The sequence below is a fragment of the Sorex araneus genome, chromosome 2, assembly GCF_027595985.1.
Source record: "Sorex araneus isolate mSorAra2 chromosome 2, mSorAra2.pri, whole genome shotgun sequence".
Lineage (NCBI taxonomy): Eukaryota > Metazoa > Chordata > Mammalia > Eulipotyphla > Soricidae > Sorex > Sorex araneus.
The window spans coordinates 242,955,789-242,976,526 of NC_073303.1; the positions used below are offsets into that span (position 1 = coordinate 242,955,789).

Sequence of the window (20,738 nt, forward strand, 5' to 3'; positions counted from 1 at the left end):
GCATCAGGGGCCCCAGTGGAGGGGCTGGTTTTTGGTCACTTAGTTCTTTATGGCCACCCCCCCCCCAACCCACCACAAGGAAACGTTCTACTACTTAAATATTTTTAAATTTTATTTTTATAAAGTTGTTCACAATAATTTAAGAAATACTTTTATTGGATTATTAAGGTAAAAAAGTTACTCATGATTGATTTCCAAGCATACAAGCATAATATTCTAGCACCCAACCCGTCACCAGTATCCCCTACCCTCCACCCGTGTCAGAGGCTGCCCGTCCCAGGAGTGCCCATTCTTTAAAGTTCATACAAAGGGGCTGGACTTGTGCATAGCGGGTAGGGCGTTTGCCTTGCATGCGTCCGGCCAGGGTTCGATTCCCAACATCCCACATGGTCCCCTGAGCACCGTCAGGAATAATTCCTGAGTGCAGAGCCAGGAGTACCCCCTGTGCATCGCCGGGTGTGACCCCCCCAAAAAAGCAAAAAAAAAAAAATAATAATAATAATAATAATAATAATAAAATTTCACACACAGGTGAAGCCCAAAGGCTGAGACACTGGTGTGGCTGCCACCAGGGGGATCAGTGTCTTTGCTGTTTGACCGCCTCCCCTCATCACCCCCCTCCCCAGGACTGTTCTGACCTTGGAGAGTCCATCAGGGGGCTGACCTGACACCGTCTGGTGGCCAGGCCTCAGGCCCTCGTATCTGTACTCTGGAAGCTCCTAGGGGACTCCCCGCATGGGGAACCTGTGTTGGGGTCTCTCCCCAGTGTGACTCTTCCGGTGACTATTAAAGACAGAACCATTCTCAACACAGCCTGTGCCTCCATATGGTCTGTGGGTTGAGAGGAGGCCCCCCACATTTTTTTTTTAAGTGAAAAATGGATTTTATTTAGAGGTTTGGGGAAGGGAAGGAGAAGAAAGGAGAGCAAGTGAGAGAGAGATGTGCTCGAGAGAACACGGGCTTCTCCAAAGGCGGAGAAGCCCCGACACACATCCCAACATTAGATATGAAAATCCCCATCTCAACAGGGGGGGATGCGGGCACCACATGTGCCCAGCCACGTGGGCACAAGCAGCACAGGGGCGCAGGCAGCATATGCACCCTCCCCACATTTCATACATGTCGAAGGTCTCCCCACTCTCCTGACACAGGCGAGGTTTCTCTCCCGTGTAAATTGTGTTTAGAAAGGCCTTTCCACATTCCGGACAAACATGCGGCCTCCTTCCTATGTGAGCTCTCCCATGTACATACAGTAAGGGTCGAGCGGACAGCACAAGTCCTTCCCCATTCCCAACACGCATCTGTGATTAGCACCTGTGCGGACACTTCTGCGGGAAGTGAGTGAGAATGGAGCAGAGGCGTGGCCACAACCCTTACTCCCGGTGTCCAGGGGCCAGAGCACTAGCACAGTGGACGGGGCGTTTGCCTCGAGCGTGGCCAACCTAGGTTCTATCTGGCATTGCCGAGCACCACCAGGAGTCATTCCTGAGTGCAGAGCCACCAGATGTGACCCAAAAAGTCAAAAACAAAAACACCCCCCTCCCCCCCAAAAAAACCCACCCAAATACATTTGTCTGCAATGTAAAGACCTGCTCGAGTGAAGTGGACGGAGAAAGGAAGCTGTGACGTCGAGCGAATGGCCTTCCCCGCAGTTCCTACATATACGAGGTTTCTCTCCGGTGCAGCCTCCGGTGCATCCGGAGGCTGGAGGAGTTGGTGAACATCTTCCCGCATTCCTTACACGAGTAAGGTTTCTCGCCCGTGTGCAGCCTCCGGTGGGAGGTCAGGGAAAAGGAGTGAGTGAAGGCCTTGCCGCAGTCCTGGCAGGCGTGGGGCTTCTTGCCCGTGTGGATGCGCGTGTGGATGCTCAGGATGGAGGCGCGCGAGAAGGCCTTGCCGCACTCCTTGCACACGTACGGCCGCTCCCCGGTGTGAGTCCGCCTGTGGCGGGACAGGTAGGATTTCTCCATGAAGGCCCGCCCGCAGTCCGGGCACACGTAGCGCTTCTCGCCCGTGTGGATCCTCGCGTGGCGCGAGAGGTCCGAGGAGGACCCGAAGGCCTTGCCACACTCCTTGCATTTGTAGGGCTTCTCGCCCGTGTGGAGCCGCCGGTGCGCCAGGAGCGAGAGGGAGTAGCTGAAGGCCTTGCCGCAGTCCTGGCAGGCGTGGGGCTTCTTGCCCGTGTGGATCCGTGTGTGGATGCTGAGGATGGAGGCGCGGGTGAAGGCCTTGCCGCAGTCCTTGCACACGTACGGCCGCTCCCCGGTGTGGATCCGCCGGTGCTTGGCGAGCGTGGACTTCTCCAGGAAGGCCCGCCCGCAGTCCTGGCACACGAAGCGTTTCTCACCCGTGTGCGTCCGCCGGTGTCGGGCCAGGTCCGAGGAGGAGACGAAGGCCTTCCCGCATTCGCCACAGGCGTGCGGCCGCTCCCCGGTGTGGATGCGCTGGTGCTTGGACAGGTAGGCTTTCTGCATGAAGGCCTTCCCGCACTCCCCGCACACGTAAGGCCGCTCCCCGGTGTGGATCCGCCGGTGCTTCGACAGGTACGATTTGTCCACGAAGGCCTTCCCACAGTCTGGACACATGTACCGTCTCTCCCCGGTGTGACTTCTCCCGTGGGAGAGCAGCTTCGAGTAGTAGGTGAAGGTCTTCCCGCACTCCTTGCAGATGAACGGGTACTCGCCGCTGTGGATCCGCTTGTGGGTGGTGAGGTTGGAGGAGCGGATGAAGGCCTTCCCGCACTCCTGGCAGACGAAAGGATTCTCCCCGGTGTGAATCCGCCTGTGGATCGTCAGGCTGGAGGTCAGGCTGAAGGCCTTCCCGCAGTCGCCGCACACGTGGGGCTTCTCGCGGGTATGGATCTTCCTGTGGATGTTAAGGCCTGAGGAGTAAGGAAAGGCCTTCCCGCAGTCCACACACACGTAAGGTTTCTCTCCAGTATGGATTTTCCTGTGTTTAATAAGGCTTGCGGCGTAAATGAAGGGCTTCCCGCACTCCTCACACATATAGGGTTTCTTTCGGATGTGGATGTCCGTGACGTCGATCTCGGGTGGCCCTTGACTCAACGTTTGTCCTCCCTGCTGACATTCTTGGGGATACTGTCCACTGTGGGTTTCTAAGGGAGCATCGCGGTGCCAAGGACACGGGAAGGCTCCCCCACATTCCTTACACTTGGACGGGTTCAATCCATGGTGACTTTGCTTATGGGCCTGTAGGTGTGAAGGACTCACCATAAACAGTGCTCCTCTCCCGCAGTCCAGGGGCTGCCCCATCAGGGGGGTTTGAGTCCAGTGACTGAGCAGAACAGACTCCGAGAAGCTTATCCCAGGGAAGGTCATCTTCGGAGCGAGGGCGCTCTCTCCGTTCCCATCACCCTCAGGAAAGATCCTGCCTGTCTCGACATTCCCACTGAAACCAAGGCACGACTGCTCACTGGAGACTTGCTCCCATTGCACGCGATCACACACATTCCACCAGGGCCGACCGCTTCCCTGCAGAACAGTAGAAAAAAAAAAATCCAATTATTTCTCTATGCCTCAGTTACTTCCATGTTGAAATGCGGGTGTGGTTTCTAATGCTTCCACACGAATGCAATTCCCAGCACATGGATAGCTTTTCCATGGAATGACCAAGTGTTTCTGTAAGAACATGCACAGTTCACACATGGGAAAAGGAGCGGGAGTTTATTTTAACAATTTTTTTTTGTCTTCAACTCAACAGGGGGTAGGGGTAGGAAGTGGCGTAAAATAAAGCAGAAACTAAAGCACAATCTTAAATCAAAATTTGAAAACCCAAGTTTGGGTCTGGTGTGAGTTCAAGTGCACGACGTGTTTGGTGGCCAAGAGCCACGTCCCCCAAAAGCTCCCCAAGAGAGGAACAAAGAGACAGGGGATTCACGGACAGATGGTCAGAATGGCCTATTGAATGCAGCACTGTTAGCATACTTCTAGAACATGAGGGGGTTCAAAGTATAGGACTGCACGTAGGTGTGACTGATCATTTACAGAAGTAAGGCATTTTGACAGAGGCAGTTCTGGAGACACTGTCTCCCAGGGGCTATACAGAGAGATCTGCCCAGGGTGACAAGCATTATATTGCCTTTTCCCTTTCCCTAGCTATTAGTAAATTAATTAAACAATTAACTTTACTTCTTTTTAATACTTGCAATTTTTTGGATAAACAGACTGGAGCAATAGCATAGCGGGTAGGGCATTTGCCTTGCACGGGTTGACCTGGATTCAATTCCTCCATCCCTCTTAGAGAGCCTGGCAAGCTACCCGTGGCGTATTCGATATGCCAAAAACAGTAACAAGTCTCACAATGGAGATGTTACTGGTGCCCGATTAGCAAATCGATAAACAACTGGATGACAGTGATACAGTGCTATTGGATAAACACATTAAGAGATAGCAGATTCCGATTAAGCCTTTGCTCCACGCCGGCTAACGGAGGAAAGAACCTTCCTTCTTGGTCTCTCTCCCCTCCGGGAGAAGGCGTGGTGTCCGACATTTTGTGGGTCCGTTGAGAAGGTACGAACTTGGTGGCGCGGAAAAAAAAAAAAAATGTGTGCTTTGAACTTGAAACAGCCGCGGGATACAGAGCCAGCCCTAGTCGGGCCCGTGCTCGGCTCCGGCCGGCCGGGTTTTCGGCCCGGGCGCCCATGCCCCTGCAGAGCCAGTGGATGTGGAACAAGCGGGAACCAGAGACAGCTTTAGGAATTGGGGTTCCAGCAAGTGCTTGCACCCATGTATGGAGACTGTGAATTAAGCCTTTGCCCCACGCCGGCTAACGGAGGAAATATGTAATTTCTGGCAGAATTTTCCCAGGACTTTATACAGAAATCCAAAAATCGCAGCGTCCGCGCGACTTAACATTTATAATTGTCATCAATGTGAAAGGGTTCCATTTGAACAGGTCAGACTTGGGGGGGAAACTCCAAATAATAACAGTAAGTTTTTGTTGAAATATTGAAGGTTCTTAATGTAACAGCCACCTCTGGACTATGAGCTAAGCAAAAGCCCCACGCTGGCCAACGTGGCGTGGAGTACACCATACTATGAGGCGCAGGAAGGGGGATGAGGGGGAAAAATTAAAAAAAAAATGGAAAAGGAAAAAGAGAAAAAAAAGAGAGAGAGTTATGTCAACTATAGTGAGTTTTGTGTTGAATTATGGAATGTAATCAAGGTAAAGAAAAAATGAAGTGAAATTCATTAGTTATACAGTAGGGGGTAGGGGGTGGGGGCGGGGGGTAAACTGGGGTTTCTGGTGGTGGAATTTGGGCACTGGTGAAGGGATGGGTGTTTGAATATTGTATAACTGACATATAAACCTGAGAACTTTGTAACTTTCCACATGGTGATTTAATAAAAATTAAAAAAAAAAAAAAAAAAAAAAAAGATAGCAGATTCCAAAACTTAGTTATCTGGGTTACAAGGGCAAGGATGCTAGGCTTCTACTGTATATCCCAGACCATGTCCTCAGGCCGGGATTTTCCTTTACCTCAGAGGGTCCTGTCTCTTAGGTCATAATGAGGGGCCAGAGTGACAGTATAGCAGGTAGGCCATTTGAGTTGCACAGGGCTGACCGGGTTTGATCCCCAGCATCCCATGTGGTCCCCTGAGCACCACCAGGAGTAAATCCTGAGCACTGGCAGGTATGAACCCCTGACCACCACCACCACACACACACACACACACACAAAATCATAGTGCCTTATCAAGGCTGGGGTAGCTTTGCCACTCTGGGACCATTTAAGTCCCACAGTGGGACCCCCCTTTTCGGGGTGTTAGGAACTATGGCAACTGAAGCCTGAGTTAAGTAATTATGACAGATACCCAGGAGTATAGTTCAGAGTGAATCATCTCAAACTGTTAGGAGCATAGCATTACCAGTCTTTCTGTGCTTAAGCAAAGAACGTTGCTCTATAATAAAATATGAAAAGATGATAAGGGAAACAGGAAAGCAAGTAATTCACTACAAAGTCCAGAGTCACCAGGTTTGACTTATAATTAAGTCTGACTTGGGGAATCTAGTAACTAACACACACACAAAAAGGTTAAAGATAAGCTTGGCGGATTAAGGGTGCGTGTGAGACCACTATAAGCTTCTTTGTGGGGAGGAAAACGGACAATTCACGGATGAAGCCGAAAACCCTTAGGGTGAATATCCAGTCTGGGATGCAGCGGAGTGTGGAGCCTGACAGCATGTAGCAAGGTAAGGCTAGATTCCTAACACAACTGCAAAGATCCATACCAGTTGTTTAGGATATCTAACCATACAGGGACGGAGAGATAGTACAGCGGGTAGGGGGGCTGCCTTGCACACTGCTGAATGGCTTTGCTCATCCCCAGCATCCTCTATGACCCACCAAACCCTGCCAGGAGTATCCCCTGAGAATCACCGGGTGTGGCTGCCTAAAAAGAGTATCTGACTATAAGTGTATCCCTCTCAAACATTAATGAGGAAGCCGGAGCAATAGACAGCCTTGCACGTGTTGGAGCGATAGCACAGCGGGGATGGTGTTTGTCTTGCACGAGGCTGACTCGGGCTTGATTCCTCCATCCCTCTCGGAGAGCCCAGCAAGCTACCCATGGAGTATTCAATATGCCAAAAACAGTCACGTTAAGTCTCACAGTAGAGACATTACTGGTGCCCGCTGGAACAAATTAATGAACAATGGGATGACAGTGATACAGTGATGGATGAGCCAGGTTCAATCCCTGGCATACCATATGATACTCTGAGCACTGCCAGGAATAATTTCTGAGTATGAGGAGTCAGGAATAACCCGAGCATTGCCAAGTGTGACCCAAAAAAGGAAAAAAAAAAAATTAACGAGGACTGTTTTGGTCTTGGTTCCGCTTTGGGGCCCTACCAGGTGATTCTCAGGACTCCCCACTGACTCTGCTCGGGGATCACTCCCGGGGGCCAACACAGGGCGCCGGAGATTGCAATCCCCAATCAACACCTGTGTCCCAGCTACTGGGTGAAAACCACAACGTGTTCAGCGTGAAAAATACTTTTTCTTTTTTTCTTTTTTTTTGGTTTTTGGGTCACACCCGGCGATGCACAGGGGTTACTCCTGGCTCTTCACTCAGGAATTACCCCTGGCGGTGCTCAGGGGACCATATGGGATGCTGGGATTAGAACCGGGGTCGGCCTCGTGCAAGGCAAACGCCCTACCCGCTGTGCTATCGCTCCAGCCCCCAGAAAATACTTTTTCTTCTTTGGCCACTGCTGGTTGAATTGGGGGGGAAGGGGAGCGGGGGTGGGTGGGCACAGGGGACAGGGGACCCCTGTGGTGCCAGGGGTTGAACCTGGGTCAGCTGCGGGCAATCCAAGCACCTGCCTATGTACAATGTTTTGGCCCAGTGTTTGTTTCTGTGAACTTAACATGTACTGAGTTCATTTTCGCACCCCAGAGAGGCTTAGCTGCCCAGGCCCGGCCCGGGTTGTGGGCTGTGCCAGGGAAACACACAGTGTGGGTGGGGATCTGAGCCCGGACTCTGCCTTGCAATTCATGTGCTTGGACCAGAGGTACCCCTCCAGCATAAGAATATTTTACTTAATTTTGATTTAGGGGCCACACCCGGCCATGTTCTGGGGTTACTCCTGGCTCTGCACTCAGGAATTACTCCTGCTCAGGGGACACTATGAAAAGTCAGCTTGCAAGTCAAGAGCCCTGCCCCCTGTACCACTAACATTTTGGCCCAGAATATTTATTTTGAAAATTAGGAATCTTACCAGCTCTCTTGTAATCGGCGATCTCGTCCCCAAATCAAACTGCTGAAATGCCAAATCCTGAAAGTGTGGAGTGCGTTCTAAAATCAAACACAATCAAAGGCAAGGTGAAAGTGAGTCGAATGGAACGAAGTTGAGTGAGGTGGAATCTGTAGAAGATGCCTGTACTGTTTGCACCTTCTTAACAGGTTTAAAGAAAGGAAAGATAGGGCAAGTAGGTCAGTGCCGAGGATGGTGGCAACGCCCATACTAGCTTTGTTATAGACTCACTCATTCACAGTTTACCATAAGCAAGTGTCAGGACAAAAGACAGAGTTCAGCAGGCACGGGTGCCTGCCCTGCACAAGGTCAATTCGGGCTCAATCCCTGGGACCCCATCTGTGCTCTGATGCTCGAGCACAGAGCCAGGAGTCAGACCTGAGCACGACCAGGTGTGGCCCCCAAACCAAACAATACTAGAGATCCTGGCTCTAGAGTCTTCACTGACAGAACTGAGATCTGGGACTGGGGAGGGAGGGAGAGGGTGCTCAGGGCACAGTAGGGGACAGCGGGCACTCTGACGGGGACTGTGGCAATGGTGAGCACTTATGTCTGGAAGCGTCACTGGCAGTATCAGGGGCCAGAGACAGGAGAGTGCGAAAAAAGGCTTGCCCCGCAGGCAGTTGAGACTGGTTCAATCCCTGACACCCCCTAAAGTCCCCCAAGAGCCAGGAGTGGTCCCTGAGTACAGAGTCAGGAATAAGCCTCAAGCACAGCCAGGTGTGCCCCCCCCCCATAAATAAAAAACAAATAAACCTAGTATTATCTATCCCAAACACTCCATGAAAATGGTAGAGGCCAGGGCTGTAGTGATAGCATAGCAGGCAGGGTTTTGCCTTGCACGCGGCTGACCCAGGTTCAAATCCCAGCATCCCATATGGTCCCCTGAGCACTGCCAGGAGTAATTCCTGAGTGCAGAGCCAGGAGTAACCCCTGTGCATTGCCAGGTGTGACCCAAAAACCAAAAAAAAAAAAAAAACGAAAAAAGGAAAATGGTAGAGGCCAATGGGACCTGTGCAGTAGCCCAGAGGGGAGGGCACTTATCCTGCACATGGCCGGGTTATTCTCAGTACCTGGCAGCATATGGAGTACTGAGCCCGGTGATCCCTGAATACAGAGCCAGTTGTGGCTCAAAATCAAAACAAACAGGGCTGGAGCGATAGCACAGCGGGTAGGGCGGTTGCCTTGCACACGGCTGACCCAGAGTTCGATTCCCAGGATCCCATAGGGTCCGCTGTGCACCGGGTATGACCCAAAGAGCCAAAAATCATAACAATAATAAATAAAATAAATAAAGGGACTGGGCAAAAAGAACAATTGCCCTCTTGACCAGAATTGATGAAATCTGCTGGGACTCTTGATACCAACAAACCGAGAAAAGGAGTGGCGGCTTCTTACTGAGACAGAACAGCTATAAGCCAGTCAAGAGACGGAACTATAAAGACAAAAAATACTGGGGCCGGAGCGACTGTACAGTGGGTAGGGCGTTTGCCTTGCATGTGGACGACCCAGGTTCGATCTCTGGCATCCCATGTGGTCCCCTGAACAGCACCAGGAGTAATTTCTGAGGGCAGAGCCAGGAGTAACCCCTGAGCATCAATGGGTGTGACCCAAAAAGCAAAAATAATAATAATAAAAAATAAACAATAATCCCAACTCCTAGAAATCTTTAAAAAAAAAAAAAAAATCCCACTACTGACCAGAAAGCAGAGACAAGGGTGGGGACAGAGAGGGCTGAGGGGTGCCCAAGAGCCCCTGAAAAGGGCATCCTGGCACTGAAGCATGTGCAGCCAGACTGGTGAGGCACAGAGGGGGGCGGATAAAAGGCCCCGAATCTAAGGGACTCTTCTGCACGTCTGACACATGAAGAAAAGATCTTCTTGGAACAAAGCCAAGAGAGGAAAGCGCAGGATCATTCCATGACAGACAGTCCGGGGGGACTGAAGGGCGGTGTAAGTGTGCCAGAGGGTCAGAGGTGGCAGGGCCCAAGGGTCAGAGGTGGCAGAGGCGCTCAGAGCCACCGCACACTCACCTGCACACACGCCTCTCCTCCCCGAACTCAGGGCTCCTCCTTCCAGCCAGGAGATCACCGCAGGCTTCACCCCAGAATGCCCTGCTCCCAGAGATGGAGGCAAGGGTTAGTGAGTGACAAGAAAAGGCGACAGGCTTAGCCCCGTGTGTCCCTAATAAAACCCGGCAAATTACTGAAAAGGTGTGAATAGAATCTGTACCTTGGAGGGGCCACAGACGGACCAGCTGAGAGAGAAGAGCCCCCAGGTTTAAGTTATGGGAATCAGATGATACGGGGGCGAGAGCAACGGTATAGCGCTGGCCTGGCAAGAGGCACACATACCTCGATCCCGGCACTCTGCACTCACCCTGAGCCCTTCCAGGAGTGAGTCCTGAGCCAGAGCTATAGTAGGCCCTGAACAGCATCAGGATGGCGACCCAACCCTACTTTTTTTTTTTTAATTTTTAAAAAATATATATAATGGGGCTGGAGCGATAGCACAGCAGATAGGGTGTTTGCCTTGCACTCGGCCGACCTGGGTTTGATTCCCAGCATCCCACAGGGTCCCCTGAGCACTGCCAGGAGTAATTCCTGAGTGCAAAGCCAGGAGTAACATCTGTACATCGCCAGGTGTGACCCAAAAAGCAAAAAAATAAAATAAAATAAATATATATATAATAAGTCAAATTGAGCTCAGGGTGGTGACACAAAGGGTCGTGGCGGGCCGGAGCGATAGCACAGCGGGTAGGGCGTTTGCCTTGCATGCGGCCGACCTGGGTTCGATTCCCGGCATCCCATATGGTCCCTCAAGCACTGCCAGGAGTAATTCCTGAGTGCAAAAGCCAGGAGTAACCCCTGAGCATCGCTGGGTGTGACCCAAAAAGCAAAAAAAAAAACAAAAACAAAACAAAACAAAGGGTCGTGGCACCTGCTGTGCAAGACACTGTCACTCAAGCACCATGCAAGTGACTCAAAGCAGGAGTAGGAGTGGTTTGGGTTTTCTGTGGCACCAATAAACAGACAAAACGACCGAAGTAAACAGACAGCGAAGGAACGGAATGATCTGGGGGCCGGGGCAGTCCCGCATGTGGGGCGCTTGTCCTGCATGCGGTAAGCCTGGGGTTCAATCCACAGCGAGGCCTATGGCCCCATGAGGCCAACAGAAGCGATCCCTGAGCACTGCCAGGTTCAGCACAAAAACCCAAAACCAAAAGCAGACAAGAAATACTCAGAGCCACAGCTGTGCACGAGGCTAGCATAGATGCTGAGGGGGCCAGCACCGGGACCAGCGCCTCCTACCCCCCAGCCTGGGAGCCCACGTGGGTTTGCCCGGGTGGCAGCCCCGGCAGCGCTCACCGACGGCCCGCAGGTGCTCGTAGGTCTCCAGCATCACATCCCTATAGAGTTTCCTCTGAGAGGCGTCCAGGCACAGCCACTCCTCCGGGGTGAAGGTCACGGCCACATCAGGGAAGGTCACCGCATCCTGAGCCAACACACAGGGGGGCAGAAGTCAGAATCCCATCCCCACCCTGTTCCCAGGGCTGTGAAGACGGGACCCCCTGCCTAGAACCCCAGAGGGGCTCAGGACCCTTGGGAGGAACCAGCCTCCATGCGCACTCCTGGCGGGCAGGTCCCAAAAGCCATTCTAAGAAAGCCGGATTTGTAAGGACACTATACCGGAAGGTTCCTGCAGGTGCCGGCCTTACACTCAGGCACCCCAGGGCCAGTCCTGGCAGCCCAGGGTCCCTTCAGCACTGCTGGGCATTAACCCTCAAGCACAGAGTCAGTAGGAGTGGCCCCAAGCCCTAAACTGGCCTCTCCCCCATCTCTGCCCAGGGCACTGGGGACGAGAAGGGGCCATGCCGTGTCCAGTGATCGACTCAGAGCCTCGACTGTCTGACTCAGTACTCACGTGCCCCCCCCCACCCCAAACCCTTCTGAAGCAGGAAAAACCGCACTCTGCTTCCAACAGCTCTGCCAACCCGAAAGACCCTTCGTTCCCATTTCCCCCAAAGAGCCACAAGGTGATGTCACTGCAGCCAGGGCAGCTTTGGGAAGTGAAAGGGGAGGGAGGTTTTAGGGAGGGAGTGAGACTGACCCGAGGACAGGAAAGCTGAAACACACACACACACACACACACACACACACACACACACATATATATATATATATATATATATATTTGCTTTTTGGGTCACACCTGGCGATGCACAAGGGTTACTCCTGGCTTTGCACTCAGGAATTACTCCTGGTGGTGCTCAGGGGACCATATGGGATGCTGGGAATCAAACCCGGGTCGGCCGCATGCAAGGCAAACGCCCTACCCGCTGTGCTATCACTCCAGCCCCCTGAAACACATATACTTAAGTGGCCCAACAGCACTGCGGAAAGGCCATCTGCACGATGTTCATTGCAGCACTAGTCACAGTAGCCAGAATCTGGAAACAACCCAAGTGCCCGAGAACAGGTGAGTGGACAGGAAACTCTGGCACATCCACACAATGTGACACTTCACAGCTATTAGGGAAAGTTAAGTTGGAAATTGTGCTTATACACGGGTGGGCATGGAGAGTACCACGCTGAGTGGAATGAGTCAGAGGGAGAGGGACCGACAGACTGATAGCATCTGTGGGATTTGAAAAGGAAAAAGTGAGCAAGTAAGAAAGTATGAGAGGGGCTGGAGCAATAGCACAGTGGGTAGGGCGTTTGCCTTGCACGCGGCCGACCCGGGTTCGATTCCCAGCATCCCATATGGTCCCCCAAACACTGCCAGGAGTTAATTCCTGAGTGCATGAGCCAGGAGTAACCCCTGTGCATTGCTGGGTGTGACCCAAAAACAAAAACAAAAACAAAACAAACAAAAAAAGTATGTGAATAATAACCTAAAGACAGTAGAAGCCAGGGCCAGGAGTGCAGTTAGGACAGAGAAGGGACCACTGTGACGGTGAGAGTTGGAAATGATCACTCTGGATAAGAACTGAGCGCTGACAATGTGGGGGGCAGAACCGGCCCTGCTCCCCGCCCAAATGAGACCCCGAGCAGCCGCCCACGAACAGCTCTTCTGCTCCTGAACAGCCGTGATCCCAGAGGCACACAAACCAATCTCAAAATGCAGCGGCTGCGGGCAGAAATACCTCTGGATTTAATTACCAAAATACCAGAATCCCAAAACTGGGCGGCCGCTTTCGCGACTGTGCAACATCATATGCTCTTTGTTATCAGCAATGGAAAACATATGATCTACATTTTGACAGGTCTGATTGCTGGGGGAAAAACTCCAAATAATAATAAGTTTTCTGTCGAAAATCGAACATAATCAAAGTAAAGAGAGAGTAAAGTGAAAATCATCTGCCACACAGGCAGGGGGGAGTGGGAGGAGGTATGCCGGGGTTCTTGGTGGTGGAACACGTGCACTGGTGAAGGGATGGGTGTTTGATCACTGTATGACTGAGACTTAATCTCGAAAGCCCTGTAACTGTTCCCACAGTGATTCAATTAAATAAATAAACAAAGAACTGAGCAATGAAAGGAGGGAAAGGGATATACATAATAACCTCTCAGTAGCAGTACTGCAAACCACAGTGCCTAAAAGGAGAAGGAGGGAGAGAAAGGGAGAGAGAGGGAGGGAGAGGGAAAGAGGGGGGGAGGGAGAGAGACAGAGGGACAGAGGGAGAGGGAGGGAGAGAGAGAGAGAAGAGAGAGAGAGAGAGAGAGAGAGAGAGAGAGAGAGAGAGAGAGAGAGAGAGATTGCTCTACCCCCTTAGAGCAAGTTGGGGGACAGGGGGGAAGGAAATGAACACTAGTGAAGTGATAGGTGTTGGAACACATATCTGAAACTCAATCCTAAACAACTCTGTAACTGCATGCCTCAGGTGATTCAATTCAAACATTAAAGCTAACAAAAACCTCTTTTTAAAAGTGAAAGAAAAAGAAATGCAGGTCCTGGAGGCCTATAGGATCAATCCAGACCACTACTGCACCAGCAGCTCCTTGCAGAAACGCCTCTAGACTGTGAACTAAGCTACAGCATCCTGCTGCCACAGGAGGGGAAAGGTTTTTCTCTCTCGGCTTTTTCTTACCCTGGCAGCGGCATGGCGACTGCCAGCTTATAAGGCCCACTAAACAACGGTACGAGCTTGCAATGACGCAATTTCTGGCAGAAATTTCTCTGGACTTAGTTACTAAAATACCAGAAATCCAAAACCGCGCAGCCGCGACTTCATATGCTCTTCATTCTCAGCAATGGAAAACTAATGATCAAATGCTGCCTTTTCAGCAGGTCTGATTGTTGGGGGAAAATTCCAAATAATAACAGTGAATTTCCTGTTGAAGTACTGAATGTAATCAAAGTAAAGAGAAAGCAAATCGAAAATTATCAGCCACACAGGCAGGGGTGGGTGGGTGGGTGGGACAGTGGGATGGGAGGTATATTGGGATTCTTGGTGGTGGAACATGTGCACTGGTAAAGGGATGGGTGTTTGATCACTGTATGACTGAGACTTAAGCCTGAAAGCTTTGTAACTTTTCACATGGTGATTCAACAAAAAAATTAAAAAAAAAAAATCAATCTAGGGGCTGGAGTGATAGCTCAGTGGGTAGGGCGTTTGCCTTGCACATGGCCAACCCGGGTTTGATTCCCAGCATCCGATATGGTCCCCTGAGCACCGCCAGGAATCATTCCTGAGTGTAGAGCCAGGAGTAACCCCTGTGCATCGCCGGGTGGGACCCAAAAAAACAAAACAAAACAAAACAAAAAAAAGATCAATCCAGGCAGGTCTGATCATGGGCACACCTTAAGGCCACAGGAAACCCCAAAAGTGATTCCAGAGTGCAGAGCCAAGAGGGAGCCGGGAGGAACCCTGTGAGGCACAAGAGTTAAAAAAACAAAACATTCACAAACACAACAGAAGGAAAAAAAAAACAACAAACATGACCAAACAGAGCCAAGAAGATGATAGAGGGCACTTTCTTGCACAAAGTTCCAGGGTTCCACCGCCTGCCAGGATGGATCCCTGACATCTAACCAGGTGTTGGCCCTTGAGCACACGGTGTGACCAACCAACCCATGAAAAAGTAAACAAAACCAACAGAGAAAAAGTATGCCAAGGGGCGGGAGCGATAGTACAGCGGGCAGGGCATTTGCCTTGCACGTGGCCGACCTAGGTTCGATCCCCAGCATCCCATATGGTCCCTCGAGCACCACCAGGAGCACCACCAGGAGCAACCCCTGAGCATTGCTGGGTGTGACCCAAAAAGCAAAAAGCAAAAAAAAAAAAAAAAAAAGGGTGTGTGCAGGGACTCCAGCCCAGTGAGAGACATTACTGGTGCCCACTCAAACAAATCGATGCACAACAGGGTGACAGTGACAGTGAGCAGAGACACCGCAGAGACCATGGCAACAAGGCCTTGGGAAGACGTGGAAGATAAACAAACAAGCAGAGCTTTGCCCCAGGAGAGGCAGCAACAAACCTCGAGAGAATACACGGTTAACTCTGCAGCCACACCAGGCTCCAAGCTACCAGAAGTCAGCCCCAGACACACATACACACACACACACCACCCCCACGCACCCCAGAGGGTCCCCCAGACCGGCCAAACGTGATCCTTCAGCATCGCCTGCAGGAGGTTCAGCACCCGTGGTGTGGCCCCCAAACCAAACAGAACCAAACAAACACCCACAAACACGGCCTCGAGAAACAGAGCCGGGCGCTTGGGCCAGGAGCCACACCCCGGAGCACTGGGGGCTCAGGTCACTGTGTCCAGGCAGTCCCTGAAACCACACTCCCCTCCTACCTGGGGATTGTATGTCAGACGGTGCGTCACCATCTTCTCCAGCCTGTTATTCCTGGGGATCAGCAGCGAGGCTCCGTGTGAAGACCTGGAGAAGGCAGTGCCGTGAGCACCAGAGAGGAGCACTCTGCCCCTGACCACAAGTCCCTGCACAGGAGCCAGAAATTCCCTGACTGGTCACACCCTCGGGCACAGGCTCAAGTCCCCACTGGGGCAGGCAGTGCCAGATGCTCCTTCCTCTTTTGGGGATGCAGAAGCCGACTGGTATCCAGGGTGCCCATGGCCCTTTGGGAAGGAAACAGTAGCACTGAGCCCCAGGACGCCTCACCTCTGCCCAGGACTCACCACTGCACCTCAGCGCACCCTGCAGACCAGCAGCAGCACTGCCCCCTGCGCCAACAACCGGGAAAGCGGCTCTACCACGGGACCAGGTGTGGACAACCCTGGGCCGGGGTGCCTCCTCCCAGTCACTCGGGGCCCAGGTGAGCACCAGGCACAGCCCCAGCTCCATCCAAATCTACCTCTCACCCACCCGCTCTTTATTTCCCTCAAATGCTGATTTTCAGGGCCTGGAGCCATAGCACAGCGGGTAGGTCGACCCAGGTTCAATTCCCAGCACCCAGCACCCCACATGGTCCCCAGAGCACCGCCAGGAGTAACCCCTGTTGCATCACCGGGTGTGACCCAAAAACAAACAAAATGCTTGATTTTTTTTCTTTTTTTTTTTTGCTTTTTTTGGGTCACACCTGGCGATGCACAGGGGTTACTCCTGGCTCTGCACTCAGGAATTAACCCTGGCCATGCTCAGGGGACCATATAGGATGCTGGGATTCGAACCCGGGTTGGCCGCGTGCAAGGCAAACGCCCTACCCGCTGTGCTATCACTCCAGCCCCGATTTTCTTTTCTTTTTTAAATGATAGACCTTTATTGATTTATCTTTGCTTTTTGGGTCACACCCGGCGATGCACAGGGGTTACTCCTGGCTCTGCACTCAGGAATGATTTCTGGCGGTGCTCAGGGGATCCTATGGGATGCTGGGAATCGAACCTGGTTGGCCGCATGCAAGGCAAATGCCCTACCCGCTGTGCTATGGCTCCAGCCCCAAAATGCTTGATTTTCAACAAACACACTTGCAAAACAAAAAAAAAACACCCCAAACTTCCTTAAATTCCATATGTGGGGCTGGAGCGAAAGGACAGTGGGGAGGACATTTGCCTTGCCTGCAGCAAACCCAGTTCAATCTCCAGTATCCCATAGCACCGCCTTCCCCCCACCCCTCCCCACTCCCAGGAGTAATTCCTGAGTGCAGAGCCAAGAGTAAACCCATAGCAGTACCAGGTGTGACCCAATAAATTAAAACAAAAAACCTAAAAAATTCTAGATGTGCCTCGTCCCCTCCGCGCAGCCAATGAAAATGACAGAATGTAACTGGGGATCCTCCTCGGGTTGGGGAAGGCAACTGTGGCCCTGGCCCTGAAAAGTGAGTGAATCTGGAGGGTCCACACTGGCAGTGTCTGGGGCCCAGTCTGCAAGACCCAAGCCTTGTGGTCCCATGGAGGGAAGCTCTGGATGGCCCAGTCCTCTGCTGGGGAACCCAAAACCCGGTCTCCCACCCCACTCTCAGCACCGCGAAGCCTGCAGTAGCCCTATCCCGGGAGCTAGAGACGATCGTGGCCGCCGGTGCCCCCAACCCCCGCACTTTCACGCACTTAGCTCCGCTGCAGCCCCCCCACCCTCCCAAAAATAAAAATAAAAAAACCCTGCTTTCTCCCTAAAGCTTGACCACATCCGGAACCCCGGGGACCTCCAGAGCATCCAGCAAAACAAGAGAAAATCTAGAGTCTCAGCCGGACGCTTCGGATCCCCGAGCACGTGCACAAGTAGGAAAATCCGCCGCCCCGGGACGCCCCCCACCCGGGAGGTCAGAGTGCATCTGCAAAGGCGCAGACGCGGCTGCACTCGGACCAGGCCCAGGAAGTCCAGCTTCTGGGGGCGGAGCCAGAGGGCATGCTTTGCAAGCCGCCGACCCAGGTTCACTCCCCGGCACCCCATGGAGTCCCCCAGCAGCATCCGGTGTGATCCCTGAGCGCAGAACCCGGAGTCTGCGCTGGCACGACCGGGTGTGGCGCCCAAAGCAAAAACAAACGGAACAAAAAAAAAAGAAGAGAAATGAAACCACCCCAGGAATTCCCAATTTTGATCTCTCCCGCCCGCTGCCCGCACTCGCTCCCTCCACCCTTTAGGGAAACTGAGGCTCCCTCGGGAGGGTCTGGGCTCGCGCCCCTCCGCGCCCGCCAGCATCCACCAACCCCGCTTCAACACTTTTTTCTTTTTTTTCCTCTCTAAAACCTCCCGCGTGCGGCTCGTACCCGCCTCCTCGCGCCCGAGTTCGCCCAACAACACGTGGCCCCTCTCCCCACGTCCGCACCCCTGCTCTAAGGCTGTTCGGTTTCATGAAAAACCATCTCGCTGCTGCCCTGGAAATAATTCAATAAACGGAATCGTTGCCCTGCAGCGCCGGGTTCTTCCCAGCCCGGCGGGGGCCGCCATTGACCAAGCGCTTCACGGGGCGCCCCCGGTGCTCACGCGGCGGAGACTGAAGCGGCTCAGGGTGTCCAGAGCGGCCACTAGGCGGCCAGAGACAAAATCGGCCTTCCAGGCCCCCCTGCTCCCCACTGGGACCCCTTCACCGGCTCCTCACCTTCCGCAGGAATGGCGGCGGATCGGCGCGATCGCCTACGAACTAGCGGCCCCAGAGAAAAAGACCCGGAGTCCGTGACGTCACCGCCATTTCCGGCCGCAGCCTTAAAGGGACAGGCGCCAGGTACTGATCAGGCCCCGGGCGAGTGCATTTTTTCCTCTCGGCTAGCATTGGATCAGGTGACCCAAACAGCTGGGGTTCGCCAGGTGGGAGGCTGAATCGCTAAACAGGTGGAGCAGAAATTCTCCCCCCAGGAGAAAATTACAAAGGATGTGGCCAGAGCAATTATTAAAGCGCTTGCAGCGCATAAGATCAACTTGGGTTAATTTCCGGTATTCCACAGTTTCCAACACCCGCCAGGAATGATCACTGAGCTCAGAGCCAGGATTAAATCCTGAGCATATCTGGATAGGACTCAAAAAACAAATCACAAAGGTTCCTTTGCCAGCCCACCACCAGCATTACGCCAACAGACGCCTACCCACCTCCTTGCAGCCATGAAAATGAGGGACTGTGACAGGGTTTTTCTTTGGAAACTGCGGTTGTGACACCAAAAGAAAGCTGGAGCTTCTAAACTGTCTGGGCAAGGATTAGCTGAAATGATAGGACAACGGGGAGGCTGTTTGCCGTGCATGCAGTAGACCCAGGTTCTATTTCAGGAATCCCAAGGGTTCCCTCATCCCCGCCAAGAGTGACTTTTTTTGTTGTTGTTGTTGTTTTTGTTTTTTGGGTCACACCCAGCGATGCACGGGGGTTACTCCTGGTTCATGCACTCAGGAATTACTCCTGGTGGACCATATGGGATGCTGGTAATCAAACCCAGGTCGCTGCAAGGCAAACGCCCCACCCGCTGTGCTATCGCTCCAGCCCCAAGAGTGATTTTTTTTTTTTTTTTTTTTTTTTGCTTTCTGGGTCACACACAGTGATGCACAGGTTATTCCTGGCTCTGCACTCAGGAATTATTCCTGTCGATGCTCGGGGGACCATATGGGATGCTTGGAATTGAACCCGAGTCAGTCACGTGCAAAGCAAACGCCCTACCCGCTGTGCTATCGCTCCAGCCTCCCAAGAGTGAATCTTGAGTGCAGAATCAGAAGTAAGGCCTGAACATCACTGGGTGTAACCCAAAACCAAAATAAATACTTTAAAAGTTAAATTGTCGGGGCTGGAGCTCCAGCCCCATAAATAAAATTTTTTTAAAGTTTTTTAAATGACAAGAAGGGGAAATCAATATTAAGGGTGGCATTAAACAAATGCAGGGTCAGTATTTCAAAGGAGACCCCCACTTACCCCGCCCCCAACAGACAACTATTTGCAGCAGAGCGCCCCGCCCTGCAAGCCCCGCCCTTCAGTGAGACCCCGCCCATAGCCACGCCAGCAGCTTCACCCCTGCACACTTAAGCCATCTGCATCGTGCCAACACTGGCCCTTTAAAGCGCTCTGTAAAAAGCGGAAGTGACGTCATGCTCTCGAGCTAGTGACGTAGAAAACTGGCCTTGGGGCTAGTGGGTGAGGGGGCCCTGGAAGAAAAGGGGGGTCACTGAGAGGCGATTTTGTCCCAGGACGGCGAGGGGCCTCTTTAGACAGCTCGGAAACTCCACGCTCTTTACACTGCGAGCCGCGGGGCGCTTCATCCACGTGTTCGGGGGTGAAAAGCCGCCCCAGGACCGCGGGTGACGTCCAAGAAGAAGCATCTGTGCGGCGCCCGCCCAGGGCCGGGCACCCACCGTGCGTCTCTCTCCGACCGCCGGTCCCCGGATGTGGGGGTGAGTCTGGGGGGAAGGCGGTCCCGGGCCCGTGCACGGGGCTGGCTTCAGAATCGCCTTTGTCTTTGCACGTTCCCGATGGCTTAGGGGCCCCGTGGGCTTTTTGCTCGGAGCTTGGGGGCTCGCGGCCGCCCGGCCCAGGGCTCACCGGCCTTGCAGCCGGGCGGTGCGGGGCTCCGGGCGCCCGGGCTGCACCAGGAGCGATCAGGACCCTCCAAGCCACACCCGTGTGTGTGTGTGTGTGTGTGTGTGTGTGTGTGTGTGTGTGTGTGTGTGTGTGTGTGTGTGTGTGTGTGCGCGCGCCAGGAGCGATCAGGACCCTCCAAGCCACACCCGTGTGTGTGTGTGTGTGTGTGTGTGTGTGTGTGTGTGCGCGCGCGCCAGGAGCGATCAGGACCCTCCAAGCCACACCCGTGTGTGTGTGTGTGTGTGTGTGTGTGTGTGTGTGTGTGTGTGTGTGTGTCTGGCGGGGGCTGGCGGGGAGGGAGGGGGACGACTGTGCAGTGCCGGGGTTCTTGCCGCGTCTGAGCGCTATGTGGGACACCCCCGATCTTTGTCTCCCCAACCCAGAAACTTACCGGCGCCCACAGCTCTTTTCCAGCTGAGCTGCTCGGACGAAGGGGCTGGCAGGGGGCGGGCGGGCGGGCAAGGAGAGAGGTTTGCGACTGCGCCGCGGGGCGGCCGCCCAGC

General features: G+C 53.0%; 2 protein-coding genes across 18 annotated transcripts in view; one reads left to right on the forward strand and one right to left on the reverse strand.

Moving 5' to 3' along the window:
• Nucleotides 1-108: 108 nt before the first annotated feature.
• On the reverse strand, nucleotides 109-20,730 carry LOC129402585 (zinc finger protein 345-like). Its single transcript, XM_055129658.1, has 6 exons — nucleotides 20,627-20,730; nucleotides 15,584-15,668; nucleotides 11,147-11,273; nucleotides 9,812-9,892; nucleotides 7,744-7,820; nucleotides 109-3,491 (listed from the first exon to the last, which is right to left on the reverse strand). The coding sequence occupies exons 2-6, from the start codon at nucleotides 15,614-15,616 to the stop codon at nucleotides 1,656-1,658; spliced, it is 2,154 nt and encodes a 717-aa protein (XP_054985633.1). The 5' UTR covers nucleotides 15,617-15,668; nucleotides 20,627-20,730; the 3' UTR covers nucleotides 109-1,655.
• LOC129402589 (zinc finger protein 426-like) overlaps nucleotides 19,767-20,738 on the forward strand; it is a 30,496-nt gene continuing 29,524 nt past the window's right edge. For all 17 annotated transcript variants that reach the window (XM_055129668.1, XM_055129675.1, XM_055129679.1 and 14 more), the window contains exon 1: nucleotides 19,767-20,048. The gene's annotated coding sequence lies outside the window, so the exon portion shown is untranslated. The remainder of the gene's footprint in view (nucleotides 20,049-20,738) is intronic.